The sequence below is a fragment of the Notolepis coatsorum genome (assembly GCF_963971535.1).
Source record: "Notolepis coatsorum genome assembly, chromosome: 13".
In the NCBI taxonomy this organism is placed as follows: Eukaryota; Metazoa; Chordata; class Actinopteri; order Aulopiformes; family Paralepididae; genus Notolepis; species Notolepis coatsorum.
This window is the reverse complement of record NC_140177.1, coordinates 23310996-23328512: the sequence shown is the minus strand read 5'-3', so window position 1 is coordinate 23328512 and position 17517 is coordinate 23310996. Positions and strand designations below refer to the sequence as shown.

The 17517-nt window shown below is 44.9% G+C and overlaps 1 protein-coding gene across 6 annotated transcripts in view; it reads left to right on the top strand.

Annotated features, from left to right (window-relative positions):
• Positions 1–17517, top strand: part of LOC311239521 (unconventional myosin-IXb-like) — a 180511-nt gene that overhangs the window by 148701 nt on the left and 14293 nt on the right. For all 6 annotated transcript variants that reach the window (XM_084327837.1, XM_084327839.1, XM_084327836.1 and 3 more), the window contains 2 exons: positions 2676–2801; positions 15616–15733. In XM_084327837.1, coding sequence (XP_084183963.1) covers positions 2676–2801; positions 15616–15733 — 244 coding nt within the window. The remainder of the gene's footprint in view (positions 1–2675; positions 2802–15615; positions 15734–17517) is intronic.

Sequence of the window (17517 nt, the reverse complement as noted above, 5' to 3'; positions counted from 1 at the left end):
GCACACTGCTATGATACCCTGACACCCTGTGTTCTACCACTAAGCACACTGCTATGATGTCATGTTAGTGTTCTACCACTAAGCACACTGCTATGATGTCATGTTAGTGTTCTACCACTAAGCACACTGGAGCCCTGTCCTCATGACTGTTAGGAGAACACGTCATGGTATCGCCCCCCTCCCTCTGTCGTCTGTCAGTGACTCTCTTTCACTTTCGCCTCTTATCTCCTCATCTGTCTCCTGGTCCCGTCCCTCTCTCTTCCTCATTGGTCTAGTCTTTCATCAGCCACTCTCACTCTCACCCCCCCCCCCCCCCCCCCCTTCTATCCACATCATCTGTCGCACACCCTGTCTGTGCCTCCTCTCTCTGCCCCTGTGAGGCGGGGCAGGCAGGGTGTCCAGGTGTCCTGAGGAATGGCTGGTATGACGGAGGAATGGTGTCCTCACAGCCCAGGAATGGTGCCGTGTCACTGCCATGACATTCCTGACATTAACTCTCTGCTGTCTGCCCATTCCTGTGTTAACATTAACTCTCTGCTGTCTGCCCATTCCTGTGTTAACATTAACTCTCTGCTGTCTGCCCATTCCTGTGTTAACATTAACTCTCTGCTGTCTGCCCATTCCTGTGTTAACATTAACTCTCTGCTGTCTGCCCATTCCTGTGTTAACATTAACTCTCTGCTGTCTGCCCATTCCTGTGTTAACATTAGCTCTCTGCTGTCTGCCCATTCCTGTGTTAACATTAACTCTCTGCTGTCTGCCCATTCCTGTGTTAACATTAACTCTCTGCTGTCTGCCCATTCCTGTGTTAACATTAACTCTCTACTGTCTGTCCATTCCTGTGTTAACATTAACTCTCTGCTGTCTGTCTGCCCATTCCTGTGTTAACATTAACTCTATGCTGTCTGTCCATTCCTGTGTTAACATTAACTCTCTGCTGTCTGCCCATTCCTGTGTTAACATTAACTCTCTGTCTGTCCATTCCTGTGTTAACATTATCTCTCTGCTGTCTGTCCATTCCTGTGTTAACATTAACTCTCTGCTGTCTGTCCATTCCTGTGTTAACATTAACTCTCTACTGTCTGTCCATTCCTGTGTTAAAGGATAACTCCACTTTTTTTTTAAATTAGCTTATTTAACATCTTCCCTGGAGTTAGACAAGAAGATGCATACATTTTTTGTCTCTGTGCGTGCATTTTAGCTTTGGGAATAGACGCTCCGTTAGCATAGCTTAGCTTCATCACTGGAAGTGGGGGAGGACAGTAGCCTTACAGTGCCTTACAGTGTATTGCAAGGTCTGACATTGACCAAACTTGATATGCATGACCTTGGTGGGCTCTAGGTCAACTCCTGAAAAGGGGGTCAATGTCAGACTTTGCAATCAAAAGTTAGGGTGCTAATAACCCTTGCCATAATTTCAGTGCGCCCCTAACTTTTGATTGCAAGGTCTGACATTGACCCCCTTTTCAGGAGTTGACCTAGAGCCCACCAAGGTCATGCATATCAAGTTTGGTCAATGTCAGACCTTGCAATACACTGTAAGGCACTGTAAGGCTACTGTCCTCCCCCACTTCCAGTGATGAAGCTAAGCTATGCTAACGGAGCGTCTATTCCCAAAGCTAAAATGCACGCACAGAGACAAAAAAGGTATGCATCTTCTTGTCTAACTCCAGGGAAGATGTTAAATAAGCTAATTTAAAAAAAAAAAGTGGAGTTATCCTTTAACATTAACTCTCTGCTGTCTGTCCATTCCTGTGTTAACATTAACTCTCTGCTGTCTGTCCATTCCTGTGTTAACATTAACTCTCTGTCTGTCCATTCCTGTGTTAACATTAACTCTCTGCTGTCTGCCCATTCCTGTGTTAACATTAACTCTCTACTGTCTGTCCATTCCTGTGTTAACATTAACTCTCTACTGTCTGCCCATTCCTGTGTTAACATTAACTCTCTACTGTCTGTCTATTCCTGTGTTAACATTAACTCTCTGCCGTCTGTCCATTCCTGTGTTAACATTAACTCTCTGTCCATTCCTGTGTTAACATTAACTCTCTGTCTATTCCTGTGTTAACATTAACTCTCTACTGTCTGTCCATTCCTGTGTTAGAACTACGTAAAAGTGGCGAACCACATAGCGCGCTCAGCCGCGACACGGCCGACCCGGGTTCGACTCCCGAACCCGTCATTATTTGCCGAATGTCTTCCCCCCACTCTGTCTCCCATTCCTCATCTGTCTCTCCCTACTGGACTGCCCAGTAGAAATAAAGCGATAAAACGCCAAAAAATAAATATAAAAAAAAAAAAGAATATACATGTGAATGGAGCAGGTGCTATAGTTCCTCTGCTTGAAGAAATTTTATTTCTTTGCCATTTCTCTCATCTTCCCGGTTTGTCTGTGTAAAACACTGATCAGTTACCTCTCACAGCTGCAGGGTGCCACTATTGTGCAAATATTGGATTCATCTTTAAAAAAAAAAACTTGACTTTGGTTCAGTCAGATTGGGAAACCCAGGCTGCGTGTAAACGGTGTGTGAAATGTCTAGGTAGTACAGATGTTCTGAGCCAGATGTTTTGAGCCGGATAAATTGAGCCAGATGTCTTGACCCAAATGTTTTGAGCCAGATGTCTTGAGCCGGCTGTTTTGAGCCTGATGTTTTGAGCCAGATGTTTTTTACTAGTTTTCAGGTGATTTGGGAGAGTGTATGATGGATAGCTACAGCGTGTTCTGCAGCCACCACAGTGACGCCATCAGCCTCTACAGAGAGCACATGCAGAACAACAAGAAGCTCCAGAACCTAGCGAAGGTAAAAAAAAAAAGTGTTCAGAATCAATCAAATTGATTTGTATTAGGGATGCTCGATATTGGCTTTTTTACCTATACCGATATTGTCCAACTCATAATTTTCGATACCGATAACAACCGATACCGATATATGCAGGGTTTCCCCCCCCCAAAAAACGGAATAATTTCAGGTAATTAACATTACATATCGCTTGTTGTGGAATTAACACAACATTATGCATACTTTTGACAATCAATAAAATCAGAATTTGTTCTTACTTGCTTGCCTGGGTAAATAAAGGTTAAATAAATGTAAAAAAAATTAAATTTGAATACCTATATTTTCCGATATCACATTCTAATGCCAATATCGGCCGATAATATCGGACATCCCTAATTTGTATGTTTATGTTTATTTAGGATCCCCATTAGCTTTTGCACTTGACAAAAGCTATTCTTCCTGGGGTCCGGCACTTACAACAATACAACAATATTCAATACATTACATCATTATCAACATCAATTACATCATCAATTACATCATTATCAACATCATTAACAATCTCATCCTCAGTTAACTCATTCCGTGCCGGACCCGAGTATAGTCTCGCCGAACGTTCGGTGCCGGACCCCAGTATAGTCGGGTTTTGGTTGTTATTTCTTTTATTCGCTATTTCCATTGATTATCCATCCAGGTAGCCTGATGTTATCATTGGGAATGGGTCTGAGATTGCAAACGTCCAATACTGCCACCTTGCGGCCGGTATTGCACATCCTTTGAAACTCTCTGGCTTAGGCTGTGCGTCGATATAAAAAGTCCGGGCCGGGTTTTCCTTGTCGGGCAGGACAAGCGTTTATAACTGATGGATTGAGGAGAATCAAGCACTGCCGGTTCATGTTCTTTGGTGGATTATGTTGGCAACACGATCGACATCAATACTTGGAATGGCGATCAGATAATTGGAATATTCTTTTTGGAGTACATCCTAGTCAAGGTAAGGGCTATATGGTATCAATCTTGCGCTGATCCAAGAATCCATTCACTGCGATCCGACCGTATGTGTGTAATGTGTGTGTGTGTAGGGTATTCCGTTGGTGGCGATCAAAGCATAGAAATACGACCCCCCCCCCCCCCCCCACCCTTTCATGCATTCATGATGAAACATAAAACTGTAAAACTATACTCATATTCACCACGGTATAAAACGGGAATGTATGGATGCATTTTTTTTCTTTTTCACAAATTGAACGATAGAAACTCTATGTCAAATGGGCAATAGTATTGTATCCATAGATATGATATATAATATAGTTTGAGCCCTGCAAACACTGCCATGTATCCCCATTCTTTAAACCGGTGGCCTTTCAACAGTAACAGTAAACAGCGCCCTCTGGTGCTGAAAGTGTTAAGGATGATATTGTACAAGATACTTTAGTATATAAAGTATTAAAATAAAATAATTAAAATAAAATAAATAGTGCTTCCTGAGCAGCACTCACTGCCATCAACATAAATACAATTAACATTGGTTTTCACCGCTATACCATAAGGGTTCAGTGCATGCTCGTTAGTAGATGCTATTTGAATTTTTTCTTGAAAGTGGTTTTGGATTCTATTTCAGCGAAGTAACTTGGCAATGAGTTCAATTCCATGATAGCTCTGTAAGTCACAGAAGATTTTAGTAGATTTGTTCTGGGTTTAGGTGCCAGTAGGTGGCCTAACGTAGCTTGTCTGGTCACATGGTCATTGTAACTGAGGGGTACAATTCCCTGACTGTATTAAAGAGTATGATATATTAAACCACTACTAGTTATGTACTTTAATTACTGGCCATACAGTACATGAATATATATGGTGAACACCCACACAAGAATACGGCATTGACACATAAAGTTCTATTTGGAGGGTATTTATTATTATCAAGCAACGTTAGGTTACAGATTGAGAATTAGGCTCGCGCTTGTATGGCGAAGAACATGCGTAAAGTCAGTCAAGAGCGTAAGTCAATGAGAATAGTATGAATACTAGGATGGGTCTAAACTGACGCCACCTGTGGTATAGCAATTACATAGGGCACACTAGTATCAGCTGGAGACACTGGGGGGTTCCCTCCGGGTGTAAGGCCGGCAGGGGTAGAGGAATGTTCGGGTACAAAGTCTGGGTCAACGAGGAATAACGAGGCTCCAGATACAGGAGCCAGTGCATGTACTCCCTTGATCATCAGACAAAGCAACAGCTATAATCCAGTATGCTCGACAGCATGGAAGACAGCTAGCCAGCCTCTTCCTAGAGGCGGGCTCGAGTGATGATCCTCACGGGGGGTAGATCCCAAACGACAGTGGGATCGACGGTTCTCTGCTCCAGCAGTCACGGTCCCAAAGCAATATAATCCAACCAGAAATGGTTCTGCAGTCGCCGGTGTAGGTTCTCCGGTGTACATATCCAACGGTTCTCGTCTAGGACTCCTCGGGTGGGGGCACGAGTTTAGGCCGCCCAGCCTGGATAAGTGCACTAGCTATATACACGACGAACCGGTGGTAATGCTGGTCACTGAAGAATTGTAGCCGCACGATACACTATAAATGATAGACTATTACTTCACATTAGAATAAGTCGAACTCAACGTTACTGCGTTAAACTCTGACACTTTAGCAATCTATTCGCACTAGTGGTCTGCAAGGGCCTTGAAATAAAGCCCAAGCCCTGCCCGAGCCCTTGAACTTCAGGCCCTGCCTGAAAATAAGCCCGACTGTAAATAATATTTTAAGCCCTAGCCCGCGTGAAAACCCGAAAAAAATTATTATTATTCTTATTATTATTATTAAAATATAATTTTTTTTGTATTTGTTTTAAATATTCGAAACACGGTTTTATATGAACGTAATAAATAAACAAAACTAAGAAGCATTTACATAGCCTGTTTCGCAATGCCGTCTCTCCCAGTGCTCGCTTATATAGACTGACTCACACTGTCACACATCAGCCTCTAAAACGTATTGAAGGCTATAGAATCTTTTTTGACACACGACACACAATAGCCTACTCAGTCAAACAAACAAACAGAAAACAGAAATCAGATTTCGAGCAGAGCAACGTAATGAAAATCACAACAAAACAAGTAGCAGTCGCGACCCAGCAAATAGTAAACATCACTCACCAGACGTCAGCAACACGTTGAACACCGTTAACAAAACCGGCTACATACATCCCAAGAACAAATTAAAACGTTCGCCAACTGGCTATATTCCAACACAACCAATCGAGTTGAACTTGTCCCCTGAGTTCTCTCTGCGCGCTGCAGTAATTACATCCAAATGTTTCTCTGGCGCAAAAGAGAAAGCGAATCTTAAAACGAAGGTTATCATATAACCCTAGTTATATGAAAAAAAGAAAAAAAACGCAAAAAAAAAAAAAAAAAAAAACGGCGGTGCCCGGGCCCGGCCGAGCCAGAATTATTTATTAAAAAAAAAGCCCTACCCAGCCCGAACCCGCCGGGCCGGGCCGGGCCCCGTCGGGCCTGGGCAAGGTTGCAGTGCACTAATTCGCACGCGGTTCTCAAGGCTCTATTTAGAGGCAAAGTGGCTCACTTCACTGCACGTTGTCTTGTGGTGAAGGCATCAAGGTTTGAACTGAACAAGTGCTGCTGTGTACACCTGCGCCGTATTTATACGTAAGGTGAATTATCTAGTGCCAACCTCAGTTCTGTCTCGTATTACTGCGCAGACTCTGGACATGTTGAGACATGCCCGGAGTTGCCTTTGAACTTGCCGTTGGGGGCTTGGCCGTTGGCGCCTAGGGGTCGCTGTCCAATAGGAGAGCGAATATTACTCTGGTTTGTACCCAGGTAAAGGGATATTCCGTGTATATATACAAATAATATACAAGGGATATCAAACGATATACAAATATTATACAAGGGATCTCAAGCAATAAATATATATATTCGGTTTAATCTGACCCTTTGTAACAGTCATGTTCTTCTCTTATGTAAACTATATGATCATAAAAATTGAGAAAAGAGAAGTCGCCTATTCTCAGTCCTTGCCCCACAATGGTGGAATGAACTACCCACCCCAGTTAGGACAGCCGAAACCCGTCCAATCTTTCGCCGTCGACTAAAGACGCACTTCTTCAACCATTATCTGAAATAATAATAAAAATAATAATAATTAAAAAAAAAAGATCTAACCCTAACTAACCTTACTGTCATGCACATGTCCTAATAAACTAACCTACACACTGTAACACGCAACACTTTGATGAACATTGTTACTCAGCTGATAGAGTTGTACCTGTTGGTGACAGGTATACACAACTCGGGTTGCTAGGGTCACGTCATTCACAAATGGGTCACGTGGTGTCGTAGTAGTAAAATCAGCTGTTCACCGGCGTGTTTCTGGGACAGTAATGTTGAGGGAGTGAACGGGGAAGTCACACTTTGCTGACCGCACGTACGCTACAATATGATGAATCAAACCGTGACTCATTCTATTTTTTGATACTATATGAACTGTTTTTAACTACAATAAACTAACCAAACACAGTATCCTGGATCCGTGGTTATGTGGCGAGCGGCGCGTCTGGCAGGTACCATTATTTCCCCGTGTTAGTCTCTCGGTGACTGCAGAATGTTTGGATAGTCACCATACATTTGTCAGCAAAAGCGACACTGAACGAAGGATTGGATCCACGAAAGGTCCCGATAAGTCAGACATTATTGGACGGAGCAAAGGAGCAACGCGCGCATGTAAACAAGGGGATGATCGCACGCACGCACAAAGGACCGGATCGATCCAGCATACGTCAACGGATTTGCGGTAACGTAACCCGACCCGTTGCGCAGTGTGGACCCATGTTGGTTCGTTTGGAACAGTTTTGAGCTGGTTCTACCTAACTAACTGTTATTATGCTGAAACACGCTGTGGATGTGTGTGCGCAGCCCGCCGGGCAAAACTTCTATCATGTGTGTGTGAGTGTGACAACAAACAATTGACGTGCGCTGCACTGCTCTCTTGCCGTGGCTGATATGTGGCGGGTTTTGCAAATGCGTTGAACGTTGGAATTGGATTCTCATGGCTTGTGATAACTTTCTTGTGCTTTCAAAATGAGTGATTCAAATGTTGGGAAACAGGACAAAGAAAAGAGAAAAATAACTCTCACTGCAAAAGCTATTGCAAACAAAGTCGAATCACTCCAAAAGAAATGCAAGGGGAAAGTGGAGGAAATAAAACGTCTGATAACCTCTGTCAGAGAGCTCATGGAAAATGAGCAAAATGTTGCACTGGTTGAAGCACAACTTGACATTTTGATGCAGGTGTCTGACAGTGCTGATGAACTTCATGGCTGTTTGGTGCCTCTTATTCCACTCGATGAACAGGAACGGCAAAATGACTGGTTCTCAAAGGTCAATAAACATAAAGATGGGTTCATTAGCGATGTTAATGCCTGGTTTTCAGTAACCAAAGGAAACACACCTCAGTTAGAGGCTCATAACAGGCCTACTGAAATACAGCAGCATGAGGTTGCAGAGGAGGAAAATGGAGAGCATGGGGGTGTGGGAAATGTGGAAGTGACGGGGCCTCAGTTGCACAGTACTCGTTATGCTCAAGAGGATGTTCAACCAGGGGACAGCATATCCAACCATAGTAGCAAGAATTATGGTTCAAGATCTTCTAGATCAAAGGTTTCCTCTAATGCATCCACACGCCTCAGAGCCGAGGCCGACATGGCCGCCTTAATGGCTCGGCAAGAGTTGCTTGAACAAAAGCATGCTCTTGAGGACCAGGAAGCTCAAATAAAGAAACAAGCAGACATAGCAAGGCATGCTCTACAGGACGAGGAAGCTCACATAAAGAAACAAAAGGAACAACTTCAGTTGAAAGTGGACATAGCTGCATCGGCAGCAAGGCTAAATATTCTGAGAACCTCTGGGTCAGGTGTGTGGAGTGCTGCTTCTCGTAAATCGGATGGAATGGAATCCTACTTTAAAAAGGGCCTCAACATTAATGCAGAGACATTTGTATCACACAAGGATGGAAGAGGACAACCCGCATGTGTTGGAGGCACACGACCAAAGCAAAGGCAATCTGGCGGAGCCAAATACCTCCAGAAGCCCTCAGCACTCACACAGACCCAGACTGTGATCTCAAACGCTACAGAGTACCCAGCGCTCACACCGAGACAGAGCACGGTCTCAAAGACGACATGGCCTCCATTGTCTGTGCATAGAGACATACAACCTGTTTCCAGGAACAACAGCAGTGAGCAGAACAACATAATGTCTATTATGCAAAAACAAAACGACCTCACTTCCATGTTGGTGCATCAGCAATGCATTGCTTCACTGCCTAAAAGAGACATCCAACCATTTGAAGGTGACCCTCTGCAGTACCATGGCTTTATACAGTCCTTTGAACAGACTATAGAAAGGAGGACTGACAATGCTGTTGATTGCCTGCACTATTTGGATCAATACACCAGGGGGCAGCCTAAACAACTAGTCAAAAGTTGTCAACATATGACTGATGGCACTGGATGCGTTTTCCTTAATGCCAAGCAAGCAGTGCAAAAATGCTTCCGCATTCGTCACCGCACGCCAGTGCGGTAAAGCGCCCTTCTTTTCAGACAAATGCTACCGTGCGTGCACCGGCGGCGGCGTGCTCGCTCAGGTGCGTGCGTGCGCCGGCGTGCTCGCGCGAGGTGCCCGCGCATGCGCATGAGATCCCGCCTTGGTTCGACACGAGCGGAGCTCAATATATATAAGTCACCGCCCCTTATTCAGTATCTAGACATAGCTCAATTGGCAAGGCCACATGGCTGTGGATCCTATGGCTCGTTTGCTGGCGAGTTCGAATCCCATCGAAAATATTTTTTAACGTGATTTTTTTTTAACGTGTATTCTTTCGCCGGTTAAGGTTAGGCATGGTTAAGGTTAAGGTTAGGCATTGTTTCGGAGTTGGTTAAGGTTAGAACGGTTAAGTTTAGGCGCTGTTAAGGAGCTGGTTAAGGTTAGAGTTTGTCAAAGAGAATGGCAATATAATTTCTATGGTTAAGGTTAGGCATGGTTAAGGTTAAGGTTAAGGTTAGGCATTGTTTCGGAGTTGGTTAAGGTTAGAACGGTTAAGTTTAGGCGCTGTTAAGGAGCTGGTTAAGGTTAGAGTTTGTCAAAGAGAATGGCAATAGACAGCCTATTTCCGCGCGACCTGGGCGCTGGGCGGCGGAAAATGAAAGGCGCATTACTGCACGCCACTACGGTAAATTTTTGCACTGCTTGCTTGGCATAAAGCTACACGCGCACTGGATATGCTACGGCTAAGGCTTTACTCCAGGAACACTTTGGGAACGAGCATGTCATAGCATCCGCTTACATGGACAAAATCTTTGCATGGCCAGCTATTAAGTCGGAGGATGGGAAAGCCTTACAAACATACAGCCTATTCTTGCGCGGATGCTGCAATGCCATGAAAGACGTACATAATCTATGTGACCTAAACACATCTGCAAACATGCTTGCTGTCATCAAGAAGTTGCCCTACAAGCTGAGGGACAAATGGCGAACAGAAGCATGTAACATCCAGGAAGGACATCGCAAACGTGCTACGTTCACAGATATTGTGATTTTTATGGAGCGTGAGGTGAGAATCGCTACAGACCCTGTATTTGGAGATATACAAGATGCTCCAGTGGTGGGGGCTTTCAAGGAAAGTGGCAGAGCTAGACCTGTGCCTCGTCTTCAGGCTAGAGGGAGTAGTTTTGCCACAACGTATTCCCAGATTGAAAGGGATGCTCATTGGGAAAACAAAGTTAAGGTTGGATATGAGAAGACTTGTCTTTTCTGCAAAGAGGGTGGACACACACTGGAGTCATGCACTCTATTGGAGAGGAGAGCTCACAGCGAGAAGATGGAGTTCCTGAAGAGGAATGGAGTTTGCTTTGGATGCTTGTGCACTGGGCACATCAGCAGAGAGTGCAGGGAACGTCTGTCTTGCAAGACATGTGGCTCACGACACCCCAGCTTGCTTCATATCCACTCTAAAGAAAATGGAGATGCAGAGAAAGGCAGGATCAACTCGGACAGGGCAGTGGACAGAGCTCTAGTCGAAATCCATACCGGTGGTCTCACTGGGGCCGGTGATCAAGATTGCAAACTCGCCATTGTACCGGTTAAGGTTAAATCAAGCAAAGGTCAAAGGTCAGTGGAAACCTATGCCTTTCTAGACCCAGGGAGCTCAGCGTCCTTCTGCACAATGGGTCTGATGGATAAACTGGGACTCTCTGGGAGGAAAACAAGGATCCTTCTACGTACCATGGGCCAAGAAAAGGTGGTTGACAGTTGCATTGCATCTGACTTGGAAGTCGCTGGATTGGACAGTGACCAGTACTGTGCAATGCCCAAGATCTTTGCACAGCATCAAATGCCCGTCAATCGAAGTAACATCCCACGACGGCAAGACCTGGAAAAATGGCCTCATCTGAAGCATGTCTATCTGCCACAGATTGATGCAGACGTGGAGATGTTGATCGGTCTGAACGTTCCCAGAGCTTTAGAACCACTGGAAGTCATCGGAAGCGTGGATGGAGGGCCATATGCGGTCAAGACGATGCTCGGATGGACTGTAAATGGACCACTTGGAGGAGATGGCAGTGACAATTCTGAGACTCAGTCTGCAGTCAGCGTTAACAGAGTCTCTGCTGTCACTCTTGACGAGCTCTGGAACCAACAATTCAAGACAGACTTCCCTGAAAACAGCCAGGATGAACTGCAAGGGCTGTCAAGAGAAGATTGTAAGTTTCTGGAAATGGCTAATGAGACTGTGAAACTGGTTGATGGCCATTATGTCATTGGATTGCCACTGCAGGACGGAACTATCATCATGCCCAATAATCGTAAAGTGGCAGAGCAGCGCACCCTCAACCTGAAGAGGAGGTTTAACAGGGACGTGTCATTCCATAAGGACTACACTGCATTTATGGACAACCTGATATCCAGTGGATACGCAGAGAAAGTGCCAGCTACAGGATTGGACCGAAGTGACGGCAAGGTTTGGTATATCCCTCATCACGGGGTATACCATCCCCAGAAAGGAAGGATCCGCGTCGTCTTTGATTGTACAGCATCATTCCAGGGTGCATCGCTCAATTCACATCTCTTGCAAGGACCTGACCTGACAAGCGGGTTGGTTGGAGTCTTGACCAGGTTTAGGATGGAGCCCATTGTTCTGATGTCTGACATTGAGGCCATGTTCCATCAAGTTCGAGTGCCAGAGGCAGATACGGACTTGCTCAGATTTCTCTGGTGGCCCAACGGGGACTTCAGTCAACCTATGGTTGAATACCGGATGGTGGTCCATCTGTTTGGCGCAACATCATCACCAAGCTGCGCAAATTTTGCTCTCCGGAAATGTGCCGAAGATAACAAACAGCTCTTCAGTGAGCAAGTGTTTGAGACCATCATGCACAATTTCTACGTTGACGACTGTCTTGCTTCCATAGCCTCGGAGGATGAAGCCATATCCCTTTATCAGGACTTGATAACCCTCTGTGCCAAAGGAGGCTTCCATTTAACAAAATGGCTGAGTAACAGTCGCCGTGTGCTGGCGGCAATACCAGAGGAGGAAAGGGCAAAAGAGGTTAAAAACCTGGATTTGGACCAAGACATCCTACCAGTTGAGAGGGCATTGGGAGTGCGTTGGTGTGTCCAGTCTGACACCTTTGAGTACAGTATAACCTTTCAGGACAAACCACTGACACGTAGAGGAATCCTTTCTACTGTCAGCTCTTTCTATGACCCTCTTGGGATTTTGTCCCCTGTGGTTTTCACAGCCAAGAGGCTTATTCAAGACCTATGCCGGAAGGGGCTAGGGTGGGATGATGTCATACCAACATCTGTGGCACAGGAGTGGGTCGACTGGCTCAAAGAGTTACATCTGTTAGAGGGCTTCCGTGTCAGACGATGTTTAAAACCGCCCAACTTTGGAAAAGCAACCAGCGCCCAGTTGCACCACTTTGCCGACGCAAGTGAGGAAGGATACGGTACCGCCACCTACCTGCTGTTGCGCAATGACCAATCTCAGACTCACATTGCCTTCGTAATGGGAAAATCCAGGGTGACACCTTTAAAGCCTGTGACAATCCCACGTATGGAGTTGACTGCGGCTGTTGTGGCAGCTCGCATGGACAAGCTATGGAGGAAGGAGCTAAGACTGCAGCTGCAAGACAGTGTTTTCTGGTCAGACAGTACTTCTGTGCTGAAATACATCAAGAATGAATCATCAAGGTTTCGCATCTTTGTAGCGAACAGAGTCACGCAGATCCTCAAGATGTCCGACGCATCCCAATGGAGGTATGTGAATACAGCGCACAACCCTGCAGATCTTGCCTCCAGAGGCATGAAAGCGGAACTGTTCCTCAAGGACGAGATATGGATATCTGGACCTCCATTTCTCATGCAACCAGAAGAGACTTGGCCTGTTAACCCAGACAACTTGGGAGAACTTCCACCCGGAGATCCAGAAGTTAAGGTGTCAGCCGCCATTGTCTCCATGGAACAAAAGGAGGATGATGATGCCGTCACACGTTTGATCAACAACAGCTCATCTTGGAGACGTCTCACAAGAGTGATGGCATGGATCCTGAGGCTCAGAGCCATACTTCGGAAAAACAGGAAGAGGAGAGAAGTCACCGGAGGTGCTACTCAGCCAGCATCAAATGCAACTGAACAGAAAGACGTTCTCGACAAGGAGACTCGGCTCTCATTGAAAGAAATCAAAGAAGCCGAACTGGAGATAATTAAGTTCAGTCAAAGAAGAAGGTTCTCTGAAGAGTTCTCTTGCCTCCAAAGGGGAGAGTTTGTGAAGGGGAACAGTCATATTTACAGGCTCAGTCCCATACTGGAAGATGGTGTGCTGAGGGTCGGAGGCCGACTTAGTAAGGCTGCTATGCCCGAAGAGTCTAAACATCCAGCCATAATAGCTAAAGATCTCCACATCTCAGACCTCATCCTACGCCAGATACATCAGGAGGTTGGCCATGGCGGTAGGAACCATATGTTGTCAAAGCTGCGCCAGCGCTATTGGATTCCTGCTGCAGGTGTTGCCATAAGGAAGATCATTTCCACCATTTCCACCTCCATTTTCACCTGTCGTCGGCTACACGGAGTTGCAGGTCAACAACAAATGGCAGACCTGCCCAGTGACAGAGTTTCAACAGAAGAACCTCCGTTCACTTACGTCGGAGTTGACTATTTTGGTCCATTTGAAATCAAGCGTGGTAGGAGTCTTGTGAAAAGATATGGAGTGATCTTCACATGTCTGGCAATAAGGGCTGTGCACATTGAAGTTGCCTCATCGTTGGACACAGATTCGTTCATCAACGCCCTGCGGCGCTTCATCGCGAGAAGAGGACAGATCAAGGAGCTGCGCTCCGACAATGGAACAAATTTCATCGGTGCAGAGCGTGAGCTGAAACGAGCTATTGAAGGATGGAACCTGGAGCAGATCAATGATATGCTCTCTGTGAAAGGAATCAAGTGGACATTTAACCCTCCTACCGGATCACATCACGGGGGAGCATGGGAGAGGTTGATTCGTTCCATCAGGAAAATTCTGAACTCCACTTTGAGAACACAGAGTCTGGATGAGGAAGGACTCCATACAGTACTCTGCGAAGTGGAGTCAATTCTCAACAGTAGACCTCTCACTAAGGAATCCACAGATCCAAATGATTTGGAAGCCTTAACACCCAATCATCTCCTGCTTCTTAAAGTCAAGCCCAGCTTACCACCTGGTCTGTTTCACAAAGAGGACAGCTATGCACGCCGAAGATGGAAGCAGGTGCAGTACATTTCTGATCTGTTCTGGAAAAGGTGGATTAGAGAGTATCTGCCACAATTACAGGAACGACAGAAGTGGACAAAGATCAAGCGAAACTTCCTCCCCGATGACATAGTGCTCATAATGGACGATTCCGCACCACGGAATTCCTGGATCATAGGGAGGATTACAGAGACAATGCCAGACAAGAACGGACTTGTGCGACAGGTCCGGATTAAGACCCGGACCAGCCTTCTCTGCAGACCTGTGACGAAGATTTGCCTTCTTCAGGAGTCGACAGAGTCATGAAGGTTTCGCTTCTTTCCCACGACTTTGGATTTACTTGATTCTGGGGGGGGGGGGGGGGGGGGGGGGGTTCGATTTAAGAAGAGTATCAAGACCTTATGAACTATGAACTCCTTGCGCACAAAAAAAAATCGCAAAAAAAAAAAAGTGGTGTTTTATATTAGTTGAAGTATTGGTAATTATTACTGTGAAATGAGATTATGTAATAATTAGGGGCCGGATTGTTGGTGACAGGTATACACAACTCGGGTTGCTAGGGTCACGTCATTCACAAATGGGTCACGTGGTGTCGTAGTAGTAAAATCAGCTGTTCACCGGCGTGTTTCTGGGACAGTAATGTTGAGGGAGTGAACGGGGAAGTCACACTTTGCTGACCGCACGTACGCTACAATATGATGAATCAAACCGTGACTCATTCTATTTTTTGATACTATATGAACTGTTTTTAACTACAATAAACTAACCAAACACAGTATCCTGGATCCGTGGTTATGTGGCGAGCGGCGCGTCTGGCAGGTACCATTATTTCCCCGTGTTAGTCTCTTGGTGACTGCAGAATGTTTGGATAGTCACCATACAGTACCCTTGCTGATGACTTGTCGTACAGAACTTGTAAGTCGCTTTGGATAAAAGCGTCAGCTAAATGACTAAATGTAAATGTAAATATGTATGTGTGTTTTAATGAGCGAGTCAACTGGAAACATTGTCCCTTTCTGCAGAAAATTGGCCAGATGTCCATCGTGAGACGGCTTGGTGTCCCGGAGTGTTTCCTGTTGGTGACTCAGAGGATCACCAAGTACCCCGTCCTGCTGGAGCGCATCATACAGAACACTGAAGGTGACCAGCCACACATTCCTCCAGTTCCGCTGTGTGTATGTGTGTGTGGTGTGTGTCATTGGCTAGTCTCACTGGCTATGTTCACACTGCAAGCCTTGTGTGGCCAAGATCAGATTCCAGTCCAGCTCCTGAACTGACCCACATGTGTGCAAATGAACAATAAAGAAGATCGACAAATTATTGACAAATGTCAATCTAGACTAGAGTGACGTAAAAGTCACATGAAAGTCGCATGACTTCAGACTGAGGTGATTTGACCTGTATGTGTTTTTTAGGGCCGCCTATCAAAGTGGCCCAAATCAGAATTGAAAAGGTCCGATTTCATATGATTTGTGCTGTTCACACTGTCTGAGTCACATGAGCAAAGAAATGCGATTCAGATCCACTTTTGCCTGCAGTGTGAATGTAGCCACTGTGTTTGACTCCATCACCCTGAATCCTTTTAGTTTTGTCCCGATTTGAAGAACATACAGAGCAAAGTGAAAGACTCTATATAAACAGAATGTCAAGAGGGCAGGCAGCCGGCTGGAGTCTGTTTCCTCCTTCTCATAATAGAGGCATGGAATGTTCGTGTCGTTGTCTGTCTTCCAGGACGGCTGCCTGTAACCATTGGTAACCACTCTCAAAGGAAGTGCCTCGTTTCTATGCAGTGGTAGAGCAGGGATTCATAATAAAACACAAGATACTTGTGCCCTAATGATGAGGATAAGCTCTCTGTGAAGAAACACACTCCCATTGTCAACATGTCAAAAGAAAGTCTAACATGCCTATACAGTACGTGAAATATGATATTACTGTTCCAGTTCCACTGTGATCCAGTAATAACACACCAAATTATTATGTTTTTGTTGATATATTTATCATATATCATCATTATTTTCAAATAAAACTTGGTTTCTCTGTTCTTCCTCATCCTAGTAGTTATTATTACATGGCGTTTTAACATTCGCCGAAATGCTTGATTGTGATTGGTCAATAGCACTCGTCAGAGGTCCGTTATTACTCGATAACGGACCTCTGATGAGCAATAATGACCGCTGTTCGCAGCTGTTCGCAATCAAGCCCACTGACACACACTGCAGCAGTGCAATCAGTCCACACACCTGCCGGCGATAATAATAACTTTATTTGGGCTGACAGCGGACGGAGCCACAGAACAACTGCGTCTGCATTTGATCTCGTCTTGTCAATGGTGTAAAATGAATTAGGTATATTGTTAGTAAGTTAGCCATGTAATAAGCGGGATAATGTATAGCTATACTCGGTCATTGTCGCAAAATAATTGACCTTCACTGCGTTTAGAACACCTCAGCGAGGCGCCTCGGTATTCTAAACTCCGTGTCGGTCAATTATCTTGCGACAATGACCTCGTAGCTATACATTATCCCTTACTTAATTGTAATCTACTCTTTAAATTTATAGCTATTTATTGTCAGATCGTCATTCATTCATGCAATCTTTATTTAATCTCAAAGGATCCTTGAGAACAAGCTAATTTACAATGACGTTGAGAAATAAAAAAGAAAATATATATATTTAAAGAAACAGAAAGTCAATCAATTACACATTTAAAATAATGAAAAACAACTGCAGACTGTGGTGAAGTGGTTTGCTATTAACGATTTAAACTGACCAATAGAGATACTAATGAATTGAGTTTTTTTTAAAGTGCATTGCAAAATGTTCCCCTTTTTCTGGGGCACAGAAGCTAAATGCAGATTCTTCTAATTCAGTGCAAACTCTAGGAACCTTAAGTGTAAAAGCCGACCACCAGAGAGAGTGTG